This window comes from Macaca nemestrina, chromosome 5 (assembly GCF_043159975.1).
Source record: "Macaca nemestrina isolate mMacNem1 chromosome 5, mMacNem.hap1, whole genome shotgun sequence".
Classification (NCBI taxonomy): domain Eukaryota; kingdom Metazoa; phylum Chordata; class Mammalia; order Primates; family Cercopithecidae; genus Macaca; species Macaca nemestrina.
Window position 1 is genome coordinate 105,994,782 of NC_092129.1, and position 20,367 is coordinate 106,015,148.

At 35.5% G+C, this 20,367-nt stretch overlaps 1 protein-coding gene across 8 annotated transcripts in view; it reads right to left on the reverse strand.

The window, feature by feature from the left end:
• LOC105495599 (branched chain keto acid dehydrogenase E1 subunit beta) overlaps positions 1-20,367 on the reverse strand; it is a 267,316-nt gene that overhangs the window by 159,777 nt on the left and 87,172 nt on the right. For all 8 annotated transcript variants that reach the window (XM_071096811.1, XM_071096812.1, XM_071096814.1 and 5 more), the window contains exons 7-8: positions 14,690-14,787; positions 12,512-12,622 (exon numbers count right to left, since the gene is read on the reverse strand). In XM_071096811.1, coding sequence (XP_070952912.1) covers positions 12,512-12,622; positions 14,690-14,787 — 209 coding nt within the window. The remainder of the gene's footprint in view (positions 1-12,511; positions 12,623-14,689; positions 14,788-20,367) is intronic.

Here is a 20,367-nt window from a genome sequence, read left to right on the forward strand (position 1 = left end):
CAATAGCATCCAACAGCCTAGAACTTGTTCCAATAAGTACAAAAACTAACTAGTTGTGATCATGACAAAGAAAATCCTACAGGAAGAATGACTTGGCAAGAGGGATCAACTTTCAAATTGTCAGCCATTCTGTTTTGGAACAGAAAAACAAACTATTCTCATCTGAGAGGAGGGCACCACCCTACCTGCTTTCTCTGCAAGGTCAAACCGTATCCAAAATAATTCCAAACTCAAAATGAGACCGTTTCTCCCTACTCCTAAGGAAAAGCATTTAAGTCTAAAAGATTTTTCAATCATTTCTTAAATAGGTTTTTTTTATATTAGAGGCTTATTATAAGCATGAAAGAAATACACACAATTTTTAACATATGACTTAAAATGACTATATTATAGTCTACCATGAGAAATATAAACTACCCTCAACAATTAAACATGTAACAAGAATAATTTTAAACCCATATGTCCTTGTACTGTCAAGAAGACATATAATTTTACCTAGCAATAGTCTTTGATTATGTTTTTAACTACAGGTTTAGACAAAAAGGAGAGAGAAAATATTTCTAATTTGCTGTTTTCAATTCAAGAGATCATCAGTTATTCTGATATATAAGCTAAAACATTTAGGTAATATTATAATGATGCCCTAGAATAAAGCTACTGTCATACTATTTATTCAGAATTATAACATATGTTTAATTTACAATGGCAGAGCCAGGCCCCACTGTGGAAACCTAGTGGTATTAACCATGAAACTTGGCCTAAGAGAGGCCTCTAGTGGTTATAGGTAGTTACTAGCTCCCCTTTCCATCCCAACCCCTCAACTGTATGAGAATGTTCTTGTTTTCATTAGCTCACTCTCTGTCCCACTCTGCTCCTCTCAAACAAACACAGCCTCAAGCAAATAGCTAGTGTTCAGTCACGGAATTATTCACTTAAGTCCGAGTAATCAATTTTTAAAATGTATATTTTAACTGGTAATACTTAAATATAGAGATTCTCTAAAGACAAATTCTTCAACTTCTCCAAAAAACCAATTTAAAGCTATTCAGTACAAAATACAGACCCTAAATATTATCTTGATAGTGTTAGCAATCTTAATAAAAAATGAAATTTATAGTAGTCTAAATTAACCCCAAGAAAATTTTTTAAAAAATTTAAAGCTAACAAATTAGAATTAAATTTCTAATTTAATCTATAGGTCTTCAGAACATGTTTTGCACCATTCCCAAATACTTAGTGATTAACACCCAGGTGCAAATGCAAAGAGTAAACAAACTTGGTCCTTCATCCAATTACTAAGGTTGAACTCTTTCCCCATTCCAGTTCTACAATTTCCCTTTCCTTTTCTGCTGAAGACCTCTGCTCCCTGATCCTCTCCATTCCCACTAACCCTGCCAGCCGTAGTGTCTGTCTTGCTATTAGCCAGTTCCCCCAATGAAGTCTTCTGTAGCAAGAATGGAAATAACTGAGGTGAAAGGATGGGAAGAAAGAATGCTAAATCTAAGGACACTGAGCCTTCCCTCCCAGCTACAGTCACTCCCTCATGCCACAGCTGAATTACTTCTAGCTCCTTTCCCCTAAGGCCTTGTCCTGCTCCTATGATAGCCTACCCCTAAAGTATCTTGAGACTAGAGATGCCCAATATATACTCAAAGAACATCTATTCATTTCTATGAGTACATCTTCATCTTCTACTACATAACATATGTTTAAAAGAGAAAGGAAAGGGAAAGCAGGAGAAGGAGCTGGAGAGAAAAATGGAGGGAACAGAAATGAAGATCTTTTCTCTATCATTTCCTAATTTTGTTTAAAAAAAAAAAACTTCCCAAGAACTTCAAAAAGGCAGGAGATTACTTTGGGCAGAGAGTTGGGGGCGTGGGGGGGAAGACTGGGAGACAGTATCTTGTAAGAGGGTGTATTTGAACAGAGAAGAACCCTCATCTAAAGCAGTGCACAGTGTCTGCGATGGCTATGAAATTCAACAGGACAGACACAGTTTTAAAAGCTGCTACACAAATAGTAACTCCCATCTATTCAGAAAATGTAATTATCCATAAAACTCATTTCTTAGAAATTAAGCATAGCTGAAGTTTACTGTACAGTCAATTTCACTCTGCCTTTCAAAGTAGATAAATTGGTCCTATTCTAATAAGAATTCAAATAAATAATTTCTGTATGCCATTATGAAACACAGACAACCATTAAGAAAAATCAAATGCAAGGTCAAAGCAAAACTTAAAACTTTTAAATAAATATTTCAATTTAGAATAAACTAATGTATTTATTCATAGAATACTGTTCTAAAGTTACTTTTTAAACTTTTTTATGAGCACCAAGAATAAGAAAAGCACCAAATTGAAAACATTTTAATATTACAACAGTTTTCATAGCATTGTTAAGCTTTCTCTTGCTAATATTTTTAACTTTTCAGCAAGTATTTATTGAGCATCAATCCTATGACAGTCATTGTTGCAGGTACTGGGAATTTTTGAACCAAAGACAAAAATCTCTGCTGTCATAGAACTTGGAAGAAAGATCAACAATGCAAATAACAAGAGTACATAACATTTTAGCTCATGCTAATCACTACAGAGAGGAGGAAAGAAGGAAAAGGTGAAAGGAAGTCTTGATGGGATTCAGCATCAAATAAGCTGGTTAAGGAATGTTTAAAAGAGAAAGGGAAGGGAAAGCAGGAGAAAGAGCTGGAGAGAACAATGGAGGGAACAGAAATGAAGATCTTTTCTCTAACATTTCCTAATTTTGTTTAAAAACAAAAACAAAAACAAAAACACTTCCCAAGAACTTCAAAAAGGTAGGAGATTGCTTTGGGCAGAGAGTGAGAGGGAGGGAAGGCCGGTATTTGAGTAGTGCCTAACAGAACGATGTTGCGGGAAGTGAGGGACCCCGAATGGAGGGACTGGCTGGAGCCACAGCAGAGGAACATAAATTGTGAAGATTTCATGGACATTTATCAGTTCACAAATAATATTTTATAATTTCTTACACCAATCTTTAATCTCTTAATCCTGTTATCTTCGTAAGCTGAGGATATACGTCACCTCAGGACCACTGTGATAATTGTGTTAACTGTACAAATTGATTGTAAACCATGTGTTTGAACAATATGAAATCAGTGCACCAGATAAAGAACAGAACAATAGCAACTTTAAGGGAACAAAGGAAAACCACCATAAGGTCTGACTGCCTGCGGGGTTGGGCAAAAAGAGCCATATTTTTCTGCTTGAAGATAGCCTATAAACGGGCGTGCAAGTAGGAGAGATATCGCTAAATTCTTTTCCTAGCAAGGAATATTAATATCAATAACCTGGGAAAGGAATGCATTCCTTGGGGGGAAGTCTATAAACGGCCTCTCTGGGAGTGTCTGTCTTATGTGGTTGAGATAAGTACTGAGATTTACCCTGGTCTCCGGCAGTACCCTCAGGCTTATAAGGGTGGGGGAAAACTCCGCCCTGGTAAATTTGTGGTCAGACCGGTTCTCTGCTCTCAAACCCTGTTTTCTGTTGTTTAAGATGTTTATCAAGACAATATGTGCACCGCTGAACATAGACCCTTATCAGTAGTTCTGCTCTTGCCCTTTGCCTTGTGATCGTTGTTGGACCCATATCAGTGGTTCTATTTTTTTCCCTTTGTCCTGTTCCCTCAGAAATATGTGATCTTTGTTAGACTCTTATTAGTAGTTCTGCTTTTTGCCTTTTGAAGCATGTGATCTTTGTACCTACTCCCTGTTTTACACCCCCTCCCTTTTTGAAACCCTTAATAAAAAACTTGCTGATTTGAGGCTCAGTTGGGCAACACAGTCCTACCAATACATGATGTCGCCCACAGCGGCCCAGCTGTAAAATTCCTCTCTTTGTACTCTTTCTCTTTATTTCTCAGCCGGCTGACACTTATGGAAAATAGAAAGAACCCACATTGAAATATTGGGGGTAGGTTCTCCTGACAAAGTAACAGAAAGAATGAAGGGAGTATCTGGGTAAAGAACATTTTCTAAAGGGTGGATGGGTGGTGGGATGTGGAATGCGATTAAATCGGGTAAATTCTTGTAGGCCATGGTAAGGAATTTGACTTCCCTCTCAATGGGAAATCACTGAGGCCTTTTGAGAGTAGAAGGAATATGATATGACTCAGATTAAAAGTATCAACTCTACCTATGGCAAGGAAAGGTCAGAAGTGCAAGACAGTTGTTAGGCGGCTATGGCCAAAACCCAGGTGAGAAATGCTAGTGGTCTGGAGCAGGATCAAGCAGTGGTCAGATTTTGGAGATATTATGTAGGCAAAGCCAGCAGGATATGCTTTGGAATTTAATCTGGGAGGCAGGACACACCAGAAAAAGATAAATTAAAAAGACTGTATGGTATAAAGGCAAAGTCTTATACATTTTAATGATCAGCATAATTTAATCTTCAGGTAGAGTTTAGACATGTCAGAATTATAAGTCTCAGTTTTTTCTTCTCTATAGATATGTAAAAATCACCTAGACCTTGTAAATGATTGTGCTTCAATACTTTTTTGCAGTGTTGTTATGTAGTTGATTCTAGGTTAAATGACAATGATGCTTGAGAATCTGAGTTTCTTTCAAAGCCTTTTGTTCATTCTCCTGCCAAAATCAAGTTCTTATTTTTGAAGGCAGCTTCTCTGAATTCCTCCTTATTTAAGAAAAATCTTCCTTTCAAGCTTGACAGCACCTCAAAAGCTATTCGGCCTGGCCACTGCTTTGTTAACAGTGCAGCTCACTTTTTAACTCATTTTGAATGCGGTCTGCATGTCAGCAGGAAAGTCCATTAAAGCCCATAACCTTAACCACTGTTCTTACTCCTGGGAAGGCTTGGGAGAGAACAGCCCTACTTATGAGCTCCTGTTTCACATCAGCATGACAGCTGAGCTGAGATGCAGGGAGAAACTGAAGGAAGGGTGTGGACAGAGCTGCATGATAAAAGGAATCTCTTCCTGGCTAAGGACACCAAGGCTCTCCCTGAGTCCATAAAAGGGCTCACTATAATGTGAAGTAAAGGAAATGAATGAAACAGAAGATAGTGCTTCTTTTTATTTTAAAAAAAACTTTTTGTTCAAGTTTAACATATATACAAAAATGGTGCGCCAAATGACTGTTCTGCTCAATTTTCAAAACTTTAACCTGGATAATCAGCACTCAGAACAAGAAACTTACCAGCAACCCACAGCCCTTACATACTCTTCCAATTATTAACCACTCTCATGATAATCACTAGCCTGACTTCTAACACCATCAATTAGTTTTGTCTATTTTTTACCTTTATATACAAGAAATCATTCAGTATGTACTTACTGGTGTCTTTGTGTTTGTGAGATGAATACACATTATTCCATTACATTTTTAGTTCATTTATTCTCATCACTGAACAATATTATATTTACTTATTATTGATCCATTCTCTAATTGATGAGTACTTCAGCAGGTTACAGTGTGGGGCTACTAGAAATAATGTTCCTATGAACACTTCTGTATTCTTTTTTTTGTATATTTCTTCATATACACACATACAGGATTGGAATTGCTAGGTTATAGGGTTCAGGTAGATATTGCCAAACAATTTTCCAAAATGGTTGTACAAATTTATATTACCAACAATAGTCTATGAGAGTTGGATTGCTCCATATTCTTGCCAACACTTAATGTACCTTTTCAAGACTTTCACTCATATTTCTATTGGATATTGGTCTTTCTTTTTGATTGTATAAGTACTTTATATTTCCAGATGTGAGTTTCCTTGAGTTTCTCCAAATCTGTAGATTATCTATTTACTCTCTTATTGGAGCCCTTTGGATGAATAAATTTTCTTAATTGTAATGAAGCAAAATGTTATCAGCCTTTTTTTAATGTTAGTGTTTTATGAGTGCACAAGATCACATGAACATATTCACCTATGCTTTCTCACAAGAGCATTATTTTTTCTTTCATGATTAGATCTGCAACTCAGCTGTAATTGATGTTTGTGTGGTAAGAGTTAATACAATTATTTTTCACAGTACCCAAATGAATCAGCATCCTCTATTGAAAAAACTACCTTTTCCTCTCAAAATTGCAAAGTCACCTTTTTCCTGAATCTGATAACCAGCAGGTCTGTTTCTGGACTCTTATTTTATTCCATTGGTCTATTTGTGTATTTTTATACCTATATAATGTTATAATTACTACAGCCCTAATAACACATCTCAACATTTGATAATGAAGTTTCCCAGTTTTGTTCTTCTTCAAGATTGCTCTGGCTCTTCTTGGCCTTACAATCCACTAACATGCTATATGCTTCATTTTATGGGCCTTTAATTTTCCTGAATAATATTTTGTGATTTTCTGTATAAAGTTCTGACATACGTATCAGTAAATTTTTCCCTAGCTTGTCCCAACATCAAGAGGAAAGCTGTCAAAATTTCACCAGGAATCATAATTTTTGCTGCAGGCATTTTGCAACTACTCTTTGCCAGAGTAAGATAATTACCTTCCATTTCTAGGTTGCTATGAAATTTTAATCATGAATAAATATTGAATTTTAATAAATACTTCTCTTGCATTATCAGGGTAATCAGGTTTTCTTTCCTCTTTTCTGTTAATATGAGGAATTGTATCAACCGCTTTGTGAATATTTATGAACATTATCTATGTGATCTACATTTATTTTAAAAGTTGTCTATAATTTTCCTTTCTTATACTGTCCTAAATAGGTTTGAGATTAAGATTATGCGGGCCTTATAAAAAGAATTTGAAAGTTTTCTCTTTGATTCCACTCTCCGTAAGGGTTTGCACAAGGACTATATTTTAAAGAATTCACGAATAAAGCCATTTGGGCCTGGGGTTTTCTCTGTATGAGAGGTAATAACATTACATTTAATTTTTTAACAGATCATGACTCTTCAGATTTTCTAATTCCTCTTGTATCAATGTTGAATGACTTACATTTTTCCAGGAAATTGTCAACTTTACTCAAAACTTATTTGTAAAATTATTCATAACATCCTCTTTATCTTACCACCGTCTGTGAGCTCTTCATCATACAAACAAACATTTGTCATTTGTTTGCACCCTAGTTTTTCCATTAGTTAAAAGTTTATCAATTACATTAATCTCTTCAAAGATCTAAATTTTACGCCAGGCGCAGTAGCTCATGCCTGTAAACCGAAGATCTAAATTTTACTTTATTAAATTTCTCTACAGACTCAATTTCAGTAATTTCTGCTCTTGATTACTTCATTTCTTCCACTTTTTCTAGGTTTGATTTTCTTTCTGGAGATGGAAATTCAGATCATTAATTTTTTTAATTCTTATTCCTATTTCCTAAATTTATATATTTACAGGTATAAAGTCTCCTCTGAGCATGGCTTAAGCTGGTTCTTGAAACTTTTGATATAATGTACCTTAATCATTCAGTTCAGTCTCTTCTCTAATTTTTGAGTTTCTTCTGTAATCCATGGTTATTTAGAAGCAAGGTATTTAATTCATAGAAAGTTGAGGCTTTTCTAGTTGTCCTTTTCTTTCACTTGATTTCTAACTGAATTCCACTATTGTTAGAGAACATAATCTCAATGATTCCAAGCTTTTGGAATTTTTTAAGGTTATTATTTATGCCCCAGCATTTGGCCAATTTTGACAAATGCTACATATTCTATTGATAGTTTGGTGCGCAATTAGGACAACTTTACAAATTGTTTTGTTCAGATCTTCTATACACTTAACAAGATTTTGTCTGTTTGATTAAGTAAGATTTAAGAGGGATGTCTTAAAGTCTCCTGCTGTAACTGTGAACGTGTTCATACCTCTTCTGTTTTCTTTGGTCTATTGCTTTATTTATTTTCAAACTATGTTATTAAGGATGAAACAGACTTAGGATTATTATATTTTCATGGTGGACTGGTCCCTTTGGCATTGTGAAATGTTCTTCTTCATTTCTAGTAGTCCTTTTTGCCCTAATGCTTTATTTGAAATTGGTATATCTACACCAACTTTCTTTTTCCATCCTTTCATTTTCAACATTTTGATGTCCTTACATTTAAAGTATGTCTTTTTTTAAGCTACATGTGGTGGTGGTAGTTGTTTTTCATGAAGTCTGAGGATCTTTAGACTTTTACTAGGTTTATTTAATCTTTTTGTATTTAATTACTTCTATATTTGGGTTTATATCATCTTATCATCTGTTATCTATTGACCCATCCATTTTTTATACTTATTTCTTTATTTTGGATTAACCAAATATTTTTATTAATTTATAGTTCTCTTATTAACTTGCTAGCTATGCATTCTTTCGCTGTTATTTCAGTTGTTACACTGGAGATTAAAATTTGTATCCTTAATTAAAACCTAATTAGAACATTACACTTCATGATAATCCTAGAACAACAGAATATTTTAACTCCATGTAAGACCCCCTGGCTTTTGTGTTTTTATTGTCTTACATTTCAATTCCATATATTTAACTTCAACTTCACTAAACTTAAAACTTTCACAGAAAATTATCAGTACTGTTTTGGACAATCAATCCTGAGCTACAGTGTATGCTCTCTTCCATATTTTCTTTTAGGATCATTTTCCTTCTGCCAAAGGGAGCTCCCTTGCAGTACCTTCTTTTAGTGAGAGCCTGCTAGTGATAAATTCTCTCAATTTCTGTTTGCCTAAACTATTTTTTTATCTTAATTTTAAAAAGATATTTTCACTAAGTATAGAATTGTAGGCTAGCATAGTCAGCAATTGAAGATGTCATGCCATTATGCATACCAGGTGTGGTTTTCTTTGAATATAATCTTCTTAAACGTTAACAAAGCTTGTGTAATGATGTTCTGAAACTTTCATGAGAAATTTTTTTTTTAGATATTGTTGCTGATTTTCTCTCTTTTCTTTTTCTGAAATTCAAATTGTATATAAGACATCTTTTGACCAGATCCCAAATGTGCTTTATCCTCTTTTCTGACTTGTGCTTCAATGTGGACATTTTCTATTAACTAGCCTTCCAGTTCATTATTGCTATCATCTACTGAGTCCAATATGTTATAAGCCTATTCATTGAGTTCTTATTGTCAGATACATATTTTTTTGATGGCTCCACAAAGTTTACTTGATCCATATACGTACATGTACACACGCACACACCCAATTTTCTAGGTAATTCTCTACCCTCTTACCTCTTTTGTTCCTTATTTTCTCTGTGTTCCTAAGCATAACAATCAAGACGTCCTTGTCTGCTAACTCCAATATCTGGATCAGCTGTGTTTCTGCTTTTTATTATTTGTTTCCTCTTTGTTATTGATCAAATACTCCTGTCTCTTCATCTACTTAATAGTTTTTTATTGAATGCTGGTTTATAGAAGTTCCAGATAATGAGAGGATTGACTCCTTGTTCTGCTGGGCAGATAGAGTAAAAGTACATAATTCAGTAAAAAACTCAAAGGGGTAGAGGCTGTCTTGTGGGTTTGAGATGACCTGGTCTACATCTGGTTTGCCTCTAATTGTAAGACCTAACTCTCCATGGCTTTCAGTTGAGAGTATGATTGGTCTTTGTCACTTCATTATCAAGTGATAGCTTCACTTTCCAGATATTTTCTACTTACCTTTCACCATTTACACCTTTAGAATTTGGCAAATATTTTGAGAGAAAGTTAAAGTATGTGTCTAAATCCCCTCAAAATTTCAATTTTGTCACTACAGCCCCACAAAATGAGTTCTATACATCTGGATTCTACACACCTGGTTGAGACCAAATAGCAAGTGTAGCCAACTAAAAAGCAGTTATAGGCCATCAGTTTCAATGTGCCATTCATTTCAGGGCTTTGAACTCACACAGCTGATTCTCTTAAGCCAATCCACTTCCACACACACACACACACACACACACACACACACACACACCCATGGCACAGGGTAGGTATCTGTCTCTTAAGCACCTCTAAACTCAAGAATTTTCTACTGTGCTTTTCAGAAGTCTCCAGCTTAGCTTTTTAATATCAGGGTCAGCATTGAGTAGAAAAACTAACTGTGGTTTCTAGGCCCATTTAAGTCTCTAATTTTATAACTCCCTTGAGCAACAATCAAAGACTCTGCTCCTTTCTCTATCCCTGAGTAACTACTTATGTTGTTTTATAACTTCCAAACCATGCATCAAGGATTAAGCAAGAAGTATGAATTCCTCAAGTGTCCCAGAGTCATTTTAGTGTGTAGAGTATGTTAATATATGTGTTCAACAAATCATTTTTGCTTTTAATATGCTTTCTTTTCTCGATTAGGCATTCCAAAAGATATATATTGGGGTTTAGCTGACACATAATAATAAAACTGAAGGATCTAATGAGTCATAAGACAAAAACAACTGATAAAACACACCTAACTAAAAGAGATTATAACACAAATTTTGGTTACTATAGAATTTATCAAGATGAATTTAAAAAGCTTCACTCTGGGGGGAAAAAAACCCTCATTTTCAATATAAATATTTGGTTATAGGGCCCTCTTCTTTAAAATCATCTCTAAATCCTAGGAGGAAAAAGCTAAGTACCAAAATTTTACCTCTTTTGATACATCAAAAGAAAACAGGAGAGGTACCATCATCAGCAATGAAGAAAGTCTCCAATAGATCCAAAGCAATCAAGAAGCTGGCTTTCACTGTCACAACCGGATGAAAGCATCCCAAAACAAAACAAAATAATGATGCTAATAAGTCAGAGGTCTGATGCATCACTTTCTCATTCAGTAGAGATCGCTTGTCTCCTTTTTCATCTTTCCCAGTAGGATAGAGCCCTAAGGAAAATGGATCTGCATTCTAGGATAAGATAAAGATGCAACCAGTAGATTTAATACAGTGATGCAAAAGCAAACCGATATCGATGTAAATATAAACAACTTCACCCTTCTTTCTTCCCCTACCTCTCCTCTCTTTGCTTCCACGGTTGCCAAAATGAAGTATTAGTATACATGTGCTATTTACCATAAGCTGCTACAAAAATGCTTTTTGAATGTTAAGGTTATATACATATATGTAAATAAAGTCCTAAAAGTGCTTGCTCTGACCATATGTAAATGCCCACCACACTGCACCAGGACAAAACATCATATCCCCATGTAAAACCACCATCTACACTAAAAATACAAACCCCAGGATAAGTGGTGGATACATGTTACAAACAAGAAGCCAACTCTAGTTTAACTATAATTTGGAACATTTGGCTATTTGAAAGAAAACCCGGTATCTGACTTGATTTGAAAATGCCTGCAAAAAGCATTAAATTATTTTCATGAAGCTATGAATAACTCAGTCTGAAATATTGCTCTTAATTACAGCAACTACAAATAGAATGGCTCAGGATATTGTTGAAACCATTTGTAAGCATGTCAAGTGTTTAGATGGTGTCAAGTGAGTCTTCAGAACTTTGTTACTATAACAAATCTTACATCTTCTACTAAATTATAAAACACTTTTCACCTAAAAACATCCCAGGCTACACTTTTACAGCAGTAGTATCTGTACTAAAATATCTGCACGTTATTTTCATGTAACTAACCCAAGAAATAGCCTGTAAAAGCTATGAGAATGCCAAAGCTCTTAAAAGTAGTAAATATAAAATGCCCTATGTCTTATGACTATAGCAGTAAATCAAGAAAAAATAATACATGTCATTGTTTCCCACAATTTTACATGTAATTGTACATGTATCTATTAATTGTACATATATCTATTGTACTTATCTATTAAGACTAGGTACATATAATTTACAATACATGTAGCTAGTCTTAATTGATAAGACTATTACAAAAAGAGTGCTTAACCCTCTTTGTATCAATATGAAAATAGATGCTTCTTAAATTATCTTGACATTGGTGTGAAAGACACTGGATATAAAGAGGTAAATGAGAACTAAACTATATTCTTAAGAGGGAACTGGCTATGTAAATCTTAATAGTAAAAAGAAGACCAATGTAATCAGGCCAAAGGTCATGAGACTACTTAGATAGAAACTGTACGTTAGAGCAGCCAGAATCTCCACACAACCCTTAGACTGTAACCCACAGTATTAAGACTATATACAGAGTTATTTAAAAAAAAAAAAATCCATCCCCATAACTTTTGGAGAGAAGATAAACGAAAATTCAGCCAAATCACTTAATCTACCTGACGAAATTAAACCTAGCTAATTGAACCATAACTAATAAGAAGTCAAAAACACAGGTGCCTTCGGCATCCTTGATATCCTCCATGACTCACACAACTTAACCCAAGGTGACTGCATAAAGGACCCCGTTTTGTAGTATTTTAAACAGAAAAAACTACAGGAGGAAAAATAAATTCTATAGCGATTTGTTTCCTTGAGCATGAAGCTGTTTATACAACTTTCTTTCATGCTGCAAATTTAAAACTTTTAAATCAATTGAAAATGCTCACGTAGCTCACAATTTCAAAAGAATGATTTGCAAATATACAACATATTTGACCAAAGGTTTCAGGGAAATGACATTCTATCACCATTATATTCATACCTTACAAACTGTGTCCACATCCCAAGGTATTATAGTCCTCAGATCAATGATTTCACAAGATACTCCAAGCTTTTCTTTTGCCATGGACGCTACCTCCCGGATCACATGAACCTGAAACAAAGAGAAAAATATGCAGAGAATGACTACAAAGGTTCCAGCTTCAAAAACTAGTTGAATGCTGACATCACTATTAGAGATAGTATTTAAAGTCTCAGGAATTGATCTGCATGAAGAATTCATAAATTTGTTTTAAATATGTTGAATCCCATATTCTGCAAAAATAGTTAAGTACAGATATCTAGAAAACAGAAAGAGGTGCTTAGAGAGAGAAGTCAGTACCACAGACACTGATTACAAAGATGGCACACAGAAGGTAAATGAAGTCAAACGAATAGGTAGAAAGCATGTAGAGGGAGAAGTAAAGGGCAAAAATCACTAACATTTAAGGAAAAAATGGCCCAAGAGGAAAGGAAGGAAGAAAGAGAGGGAAGGAGTGAGGGAGGGAGGGAAAAAGGAGGGAAGGAAAGAAAAAAAGGAGATAAAAAGAACAGTTAAAGAGCTAGAAAGAAAACCAGGAGACAGTGTACTGCAGAAGCTTAAGAGGAAGATTTCACAGGGATAGCAGCCAGTATCATATACCATAGCAGGAATAAGAGCTGAATTTAAACAACTAGAAGATCAGTAATGTTGACAAAAACAGTAAATTAGTGGGAATGGAACTCACAGGTACAAGAATATAACGATGTTAAGAAATTAAATATAGACAATAGAAAACAGTTGTTCAAGTTCAGTGTTAAAAGGAGGGAGGTGTAATGGGATTTAAGGGGAAAGGAATTATTTAAATAGTGAAGAGAGACATACTTTTTAAATAAGAGCAACAAGAAATGGAAAACTGAAGATGCAGGGAGAGAGAGAGACTAGCTAATAGACTACAGTCTTGGAGAAGGAAGGTAAAATGGAACACAGTCTGAAAGCGATTTGCAGAGGTTGTTATGTAAACCAGACACCTCTTCTTCAAGACAAAGGGAAGAAGGAAAGAATCTGAAGCAAAAGGAAGAGCAAGCTATGTGAGTTAATACCTAATACACCCTAACTTACCCATTAAAAAGAGAGGTAAGGTCATGAGCTGACAGTAACAGAGATGTGGATTAAAAAGTGGACAGAAGGACAGCAAAGAGGTTTGCCACACCCACCAAGGACACTGTCAATGGGATACAACTCACCAAGCAGCAGAGTTACCCCACTAAAGGTGAGAAACCATGAGGACTGCAGCTCTCCATGCCAAAAATCAAACGGAGAGGAGAGTAGGAGCTTTTGATATTGAAAACCATTTTTGTTATCTTCTTTATATTGTGTTGCCCTAAATTTCCTAAAATAAGGATTTCCTTTATGCAGAAAAATAAAAACTGACCATATCTTTAAAAGAAGGAGAGAGAAGAAAAGTGGAAGAGATAGGAGTTCATGGCCAGAGAAAAAGTTGGGAGGTAGAGCAAAGTGACAACAAGCCTGGGGGAAAATGAAGTGGATCAGTAGAGAGGGTCACTGGAAAAAAAGTCTGGACCAGTGGATGGGTACACATGGCCAGCAAAGTAATCATGAGAGATGGCAGGAAATGTAATGAAAAAGATTATAGCCATTTGCAGCAAAAGTAATGTGGGTATACACATATTTCAAAAGAAATGTGTTTTTAATTAATACATCATTGTAACATATTTATGGCCACCACATGTGTATACATTTTAATATATACAGACATCTCACCTTCACTCAGAAATCAGTACCACAGACTTTCAGTTATAAGATGAGGAAGTTCTCAGGATCTAATATACAGCACAGTGACTAACGCAAACAATAGATCTGAAGTGTCCTCACCCCCACCCCCACACACAAAATAGTAACTATGTGTGGTGATGGATCCATTAATTAATTTGATTATGGTAATCATTTCACAAGGTATGCATATATCAAATCATCACATATATACCTTGAATATATATAATTTCATTTGTCAATTACACATCAATAAAGTTGAGGGAAAAAAGAAATTAGCATCAGTAGCACCAGATTTAATCTGAAATATAAAGAAAACATTGTCTTCAATTTTTCATGTATCAGGATTTAAAATGAGAGCTTCCAAACACAACATAGGTTTTAACAGTTGGGATCAATGCTACTCACCTGAGTGCCCCAGGCAACAAGAGTAACATCACTCCCTTCCTGTATGACTTCGGCCTGGGACAATGGGATGTTGTATGGTTCTATAGGAACCTGTTCCGCTAAATACAGAACAGGAAAAAAAAAAAAAAAAAAAACAGTTATTTTTTCTGAGGTGACACTTGTGCATAAAATAATTTATGAAGCTCATTGTAGCAAAGCTTTACTTTATTTATTGTTTCTCTAAATTCTATATTACTTAAAACAGAAACAGCATTTACAATATGACTCTATGACATTACTGCACAGATGAATAAATGCAATATAAATGTATAAAATACAGCAGCTATCTTGGAACAAAAAAATAAACTTTAGAAACTAAAAAAATCTTAATAAAGAAGGAACTTTAGTCAGCAAGAATGTATCAATATTGGTCTATTAACTATAATAATTGTATCCTACATGTATGTAAGATGTTAATAATAGGGCAAACAGGGTGTGTGGTATCTAAGAACTCTGTACTATGTTCATACTTTTTCTGTAAATCTAAAATTGTTCTTAAAAATTGTTATTACCTGTGATAAAACTTTATTAAGTTGAATTAAGTTCTCAGATCAATTTTCTAAAAAGTAGCAAATTTATGGGGGTTTGGGGAAAAAATAATAGGGTCAAATTTTAAAGTAGATTGTAGTTTTTCACCTTATATCTATGAACACTTCATCAATCACAGCCGCTGACAACACCTTAATTTTCAAAACTGAATACTGCAGACCTTAAAAAGATAAACTAAATCAGCTCTACCAAGCCAAAAAGAAGCCACTGGTATCTGAGAGAAAACCATTTTATGACTTCTCTGCCCAACCAAGTACATGCAATATAGAGATGACTGAATCTGGGAGAAAATTATAAATGGAATTTCAAAATAAAATTGAGTATGAAGTTGATGAAACTGCACAGTTATGCTGAGAAGGTTTTTTTAGTTTTTTGTTTTGTTTTTGTTTGTTTGTTTGTCTGAGACAGGATCTCACTCTGTCACCCAGACTGGAGTATGCTGGCGTGATCTGCAACCTCTGCCTCCCACGCTCAAGTGATTATCCTGCCTCAGCCTCCCAAGTAGCTGGGATTACAGGTGCACACCACTACCCCCAGGCTAATTTTTGTATTTTTAGTAGAGATGGGGTTTCACTGTGTTGGCCAGGCTGGTCTTGAACTCCTGACCTCAAATGATCCACCCACCTCGGCCTCCCGAAGTGCTGGGATTACAGGCGTGAGTCACCGCACCCGGGCTTTTTTTTTTTTTTTTTTTGAGACAGAGTCTCACTCTGTCGCCCAGGCTGGAGTGGAGTGGCGCAATCTTAGCTCACTGCAACCTCTGCCTCCTGGGTTCAAGTGATTCTCAGACTCCCAAGTAGCTGGGATTACAGGCATGCACCACCACACTCTGCTAATGTTTGTATTTTTAGTAGAGACAGGGTTTCACCATGTTGTCCAGGCTGATCTCGAACTCCTGACCTCAGGTGATCCACCCCCAAGGCTCCCAAAATGCTGGGATTACAGATGTGAGCCACCGCGCCTAGCCATTCTTGAGTTCTTATGTGAAAATACTATCAGTGGAAATGCTGGAAAAAACTGTTGTTCCCTTTTGTTCATTTTCCCCATGGACTTTTTTATTTTATATATATATTCAAAAAGGACAGAAGAGTAAAATTAAAGTAAAAGCCTCCCTCTGGAAGGCTCCCAGTTAGCCCTTCCAACTCCACCATCCAGAAGTAACCAATGCTAACAATTTCCCAGGTGTCTGCTGTAGACAGCTCTCATTCTTTCTGGCATCCAAGATTCTGAATCCTCTTCCTACATTTGGTAAATCCTCTACCTTAGGAGGCAGGGCCCTTTGTCCACTACAGAAGTGAATTCCATATGCCTCCCCGCTAAGGTTCCTCTGCAGCCAGGGCACAAAACATGGGCTCTGGCAATCCAATGCATCCACAGCAGACTCTGAATTGGAAGCTGATGACACAGAAGAGCAGTAACTGTCTAGAATTCATTCTGGAATACTGGTAACAATGGAGGCAAATCCAGCATCTAGGCTTAGTGGTATCACGGATTCAGACTGACAGTTGCCAGGGCCTCTTTGCAGAACCAGTTTTTGGGGTATTGCTTCTAAATATATGGCCTCTAAACCTGATTCTTGGGGATTCCAGAAATCTGCGAGTTATTTATTTAACCTTCAATAAATTTCTTCTGCTTATACTGGAGAGTTGATTTCATTTGCTTGAAAACTAAGAACTGATTCCATATCTACTCAGATATTTACCATATGCTAGTGTACACATACATAATCTTTTTTCTTTTCACAAATAGAATCACATCATATATACTGTTCAGAACTCTTCTACAATCTGCATTTTTTTCACTCATCAATGTATCTTGACCATACTTCCACGTCAAAGTAGTTTTTAAAATCATGTTTATAAGTAAAAACTATTAAATGTAATGGTGCTTTATGGGTGATACAGCGGTGAATTTTATTCCTTGTTTTTTTATAGATTTCCAATCCAATGACATTTATATAACCAGTGTCAGAAAGAGGTGAATATCATTTAAATGATTAATATACTTAAATAAAAAAGAAAACAGTAAAATCTATAAAATTACGTTTTTTAGATAAATCCCGAAACAGACAATAATTAAGCTAACAAACCTGGAACATAAAGCAGTGTTAGAAAACTTATAAGTATTAAAGCACTTCTTTAAAAGTTTTTGTGTAGCTCCCAAACTATGTTGAGTCAGATACTTCCACTGTCTAATTGAGGGGTGGGCTAACTATAGCTGCAAGCTGATTTTTTTGGAAACAGCATTTCATTGGCTCACAACCATGCCATTGATTTACACAGTGTCTACAGCTGTTTCTACCCTACAACAGCAGAGCTGACTAGTTCCAACAGAGACAGTATGGTCCACAAACCTAAAATATGTATTATCTGTTCGTTTACAGAAAAAGATTGCCAGCCCCAATTGTAAACAGTGCTTTCAGAGGTTAATTCCAGCCCATTCATTGATGGCTTAACCCCGGTATTCATTGCATGGACAGATGGATAGACGGATGGATGGATGGATGGATGGATGGATGGATGGATGGATGGATGAATGGACAGATGGATAGATGAATGGACAGGCAGGTAGACAAATAAACAGACAGGGAGACACACATTATCACTGGAGTAGTATATTCTACTTAGCAGGTCTTAATTGTTAAACCAAAGTGAGGGTCAAGAACAATGCTGATGACATCAGACAAACACACCAAAGATAGCACATAGGCTCCTCGTCATCATCAAGTCTCTCCCCTGGCAGCAACATCTGAATGCCAGTAGACAAGGCTTAAAGCCAGTACACACTGCATCTTACTCGTAAGTGGCCATGATTCAAGAGTCCTGTCTTTCCCGCCTTGTAAATCAGTTGCCAGCTGGCGATTAGCAAATCCCTGGAACACACGACTCTTAAGGGCTGGCAGACCACAAGAAATGGGTTGGCATCTTGGCCCACTTCCTTTGTCAGGTTGCCAGTGAGCGATTAATTGCTCTATTGTCTTAAATAAATTACCCCAAATAACAAGGCCTCATTATTTTAACAATTAACTAAGGAACAACAAAACAAACCAAGTTTTATTCTCTATTTTAAAAACACCATACTGAGAATAAGAAAAAAAAAAAACCTCTTCTTAGATTTGCTTAAATGTTATACTGAGAACAGAATAAGAATTCATTTAAATATGTCCATTTATTTAAATTTGGCAAACAAGTCACCTGGAGAGCAAGCTAGAATTCATAGGTACTTCTTAGTCAAATTTAATTTAAAACATATTTATTCCAGGAAAAGATTGTTATTTCAAGTTAGCTTTCTTGCATTCCTACCCCACGGCTATGTGCTTTGTAAAAGAGAGCAGGTGACAGGAGTTAGAGCACAAATCTTCAGAAGCTAAAGAGCACCACACACAGTCATATTACAGATTCCTATTTTCACAGAAGTGGGATGAACTGATGCCACTCCATTTCACCATATGCTGATTACATTAGAATCTTAGAACTAATAAGCATTCCTCAGATAAACACTTCAGCATCAGATAAATAGTGACAAAATGAACAACTCAGAAAAACGAGAAATCTTTTCAAGGCCAAAATTGTAAAAATGCAATTATCAAACAGGATAGATTTTTTTAATGCATATTCTCATTCACACTACACATTCACTTAGAGATTCATGGTGTGAATTTGCTCATCCTTGGCCCCATTCTATTTCCCATCCTACTTTTTTCTTTCAGTTTTCTTCTAATTTGCTATATTGCTTATAATCCATCTTAAACACATTTTTGGAAGAGGTGAGGTGTCTAAATAATATATATATATATTAATTATACCAAGTTTAATATACATTTTTCATTTAATAGTTGCTGCATATTCAATATATGCAGGCATCATGCAAGCTACTGGAATATGAACTGAAAAACTGAACTGCCATTGAGAAGCACACACTCGACTGTGAGTTACAAAGTTGGAAAGAGATTTATCAGCCAACAAATAAAAACATAATATAGCAATGGGAACAAACCGCTCTGGGAATCTAAAGGGAAGCAACAACTTGGTTACAGGGATAGAAGGTTTCATCACGGAGGATACAACTGCTGTGGGTCTTAGAGACAGAGGCACTTGACACAGGAAAAATAGGATATTCCATAAAGAAAGAAAAGGTATATGCAAAGAAATTGACATGTGAAACCATGTTTATGCTTGTGTATACATCTACAAAATCAGATTTACATGATATTTCAAGTAAAGGTGAATACTGAAACTTATAAATTATATTCCTAAGTCCCTAGACAGCACTTTCCAATCCTTCTGATTTAATATATTAATAACTTGTGCAGAAAGCATCTGCAAGAAAATAACAACTCACTCTTAACAACACAAGCTCCCCTGTGAAGCACACTATTGCCATTACAGAGATAATAAGGTCATTTCTCTGCCCTGTCACTAATCTGCAGTAATGCTAGTTTCCCCACAAACATGAAACTCGGATAGGGCTTTATTTATATTGCATTACACGTGAAATAGTGAGAAAACATAAATGTTCTCTTTTTAAAATGAAGTCAAGTATATTTCTAAAATATGTTAGCTCATGCTGTCTGATTCTAACAGCATATTCGAAATCTCCATACCTGAGAAAGCCTATCTGGTTTGTTAAAATTCAGTCTAATGGGGAAAGGTAGGAGGGGGTAAATCCACCCAACCAGAAACCCAGTTGTGGCTTTGTCTCTGCATCTAATGAGTTTGGTAGTCTCTGACAAAATATTATATTATTTTTGTGTCCCAGTATTCCACCTGTAATCTTAGGACCATTATTGGAACAAAAACGTGAACACATTAAATTAATCAGCTCTTAGGAAGAAAACGTCATCACAATTTGAAGTAATTCAATGGCAGAGTCATTAAGGCTATAAAGAAGAGCTATTCTTATCACTATTATCATTTTCTGTATAAAACTGATAACTATAAACTAATATCGGATTTCTATTTTACAACTGTCATTTTCTGAATTAGTAATCTCCTTTCAGCTTTGAGGTTATTAATCACTTTTTTTTGACAATTTTCACTTCTATACCAACAGTTACTTTCAGCACTAATGCTAGAGATAAGAAAGAATAC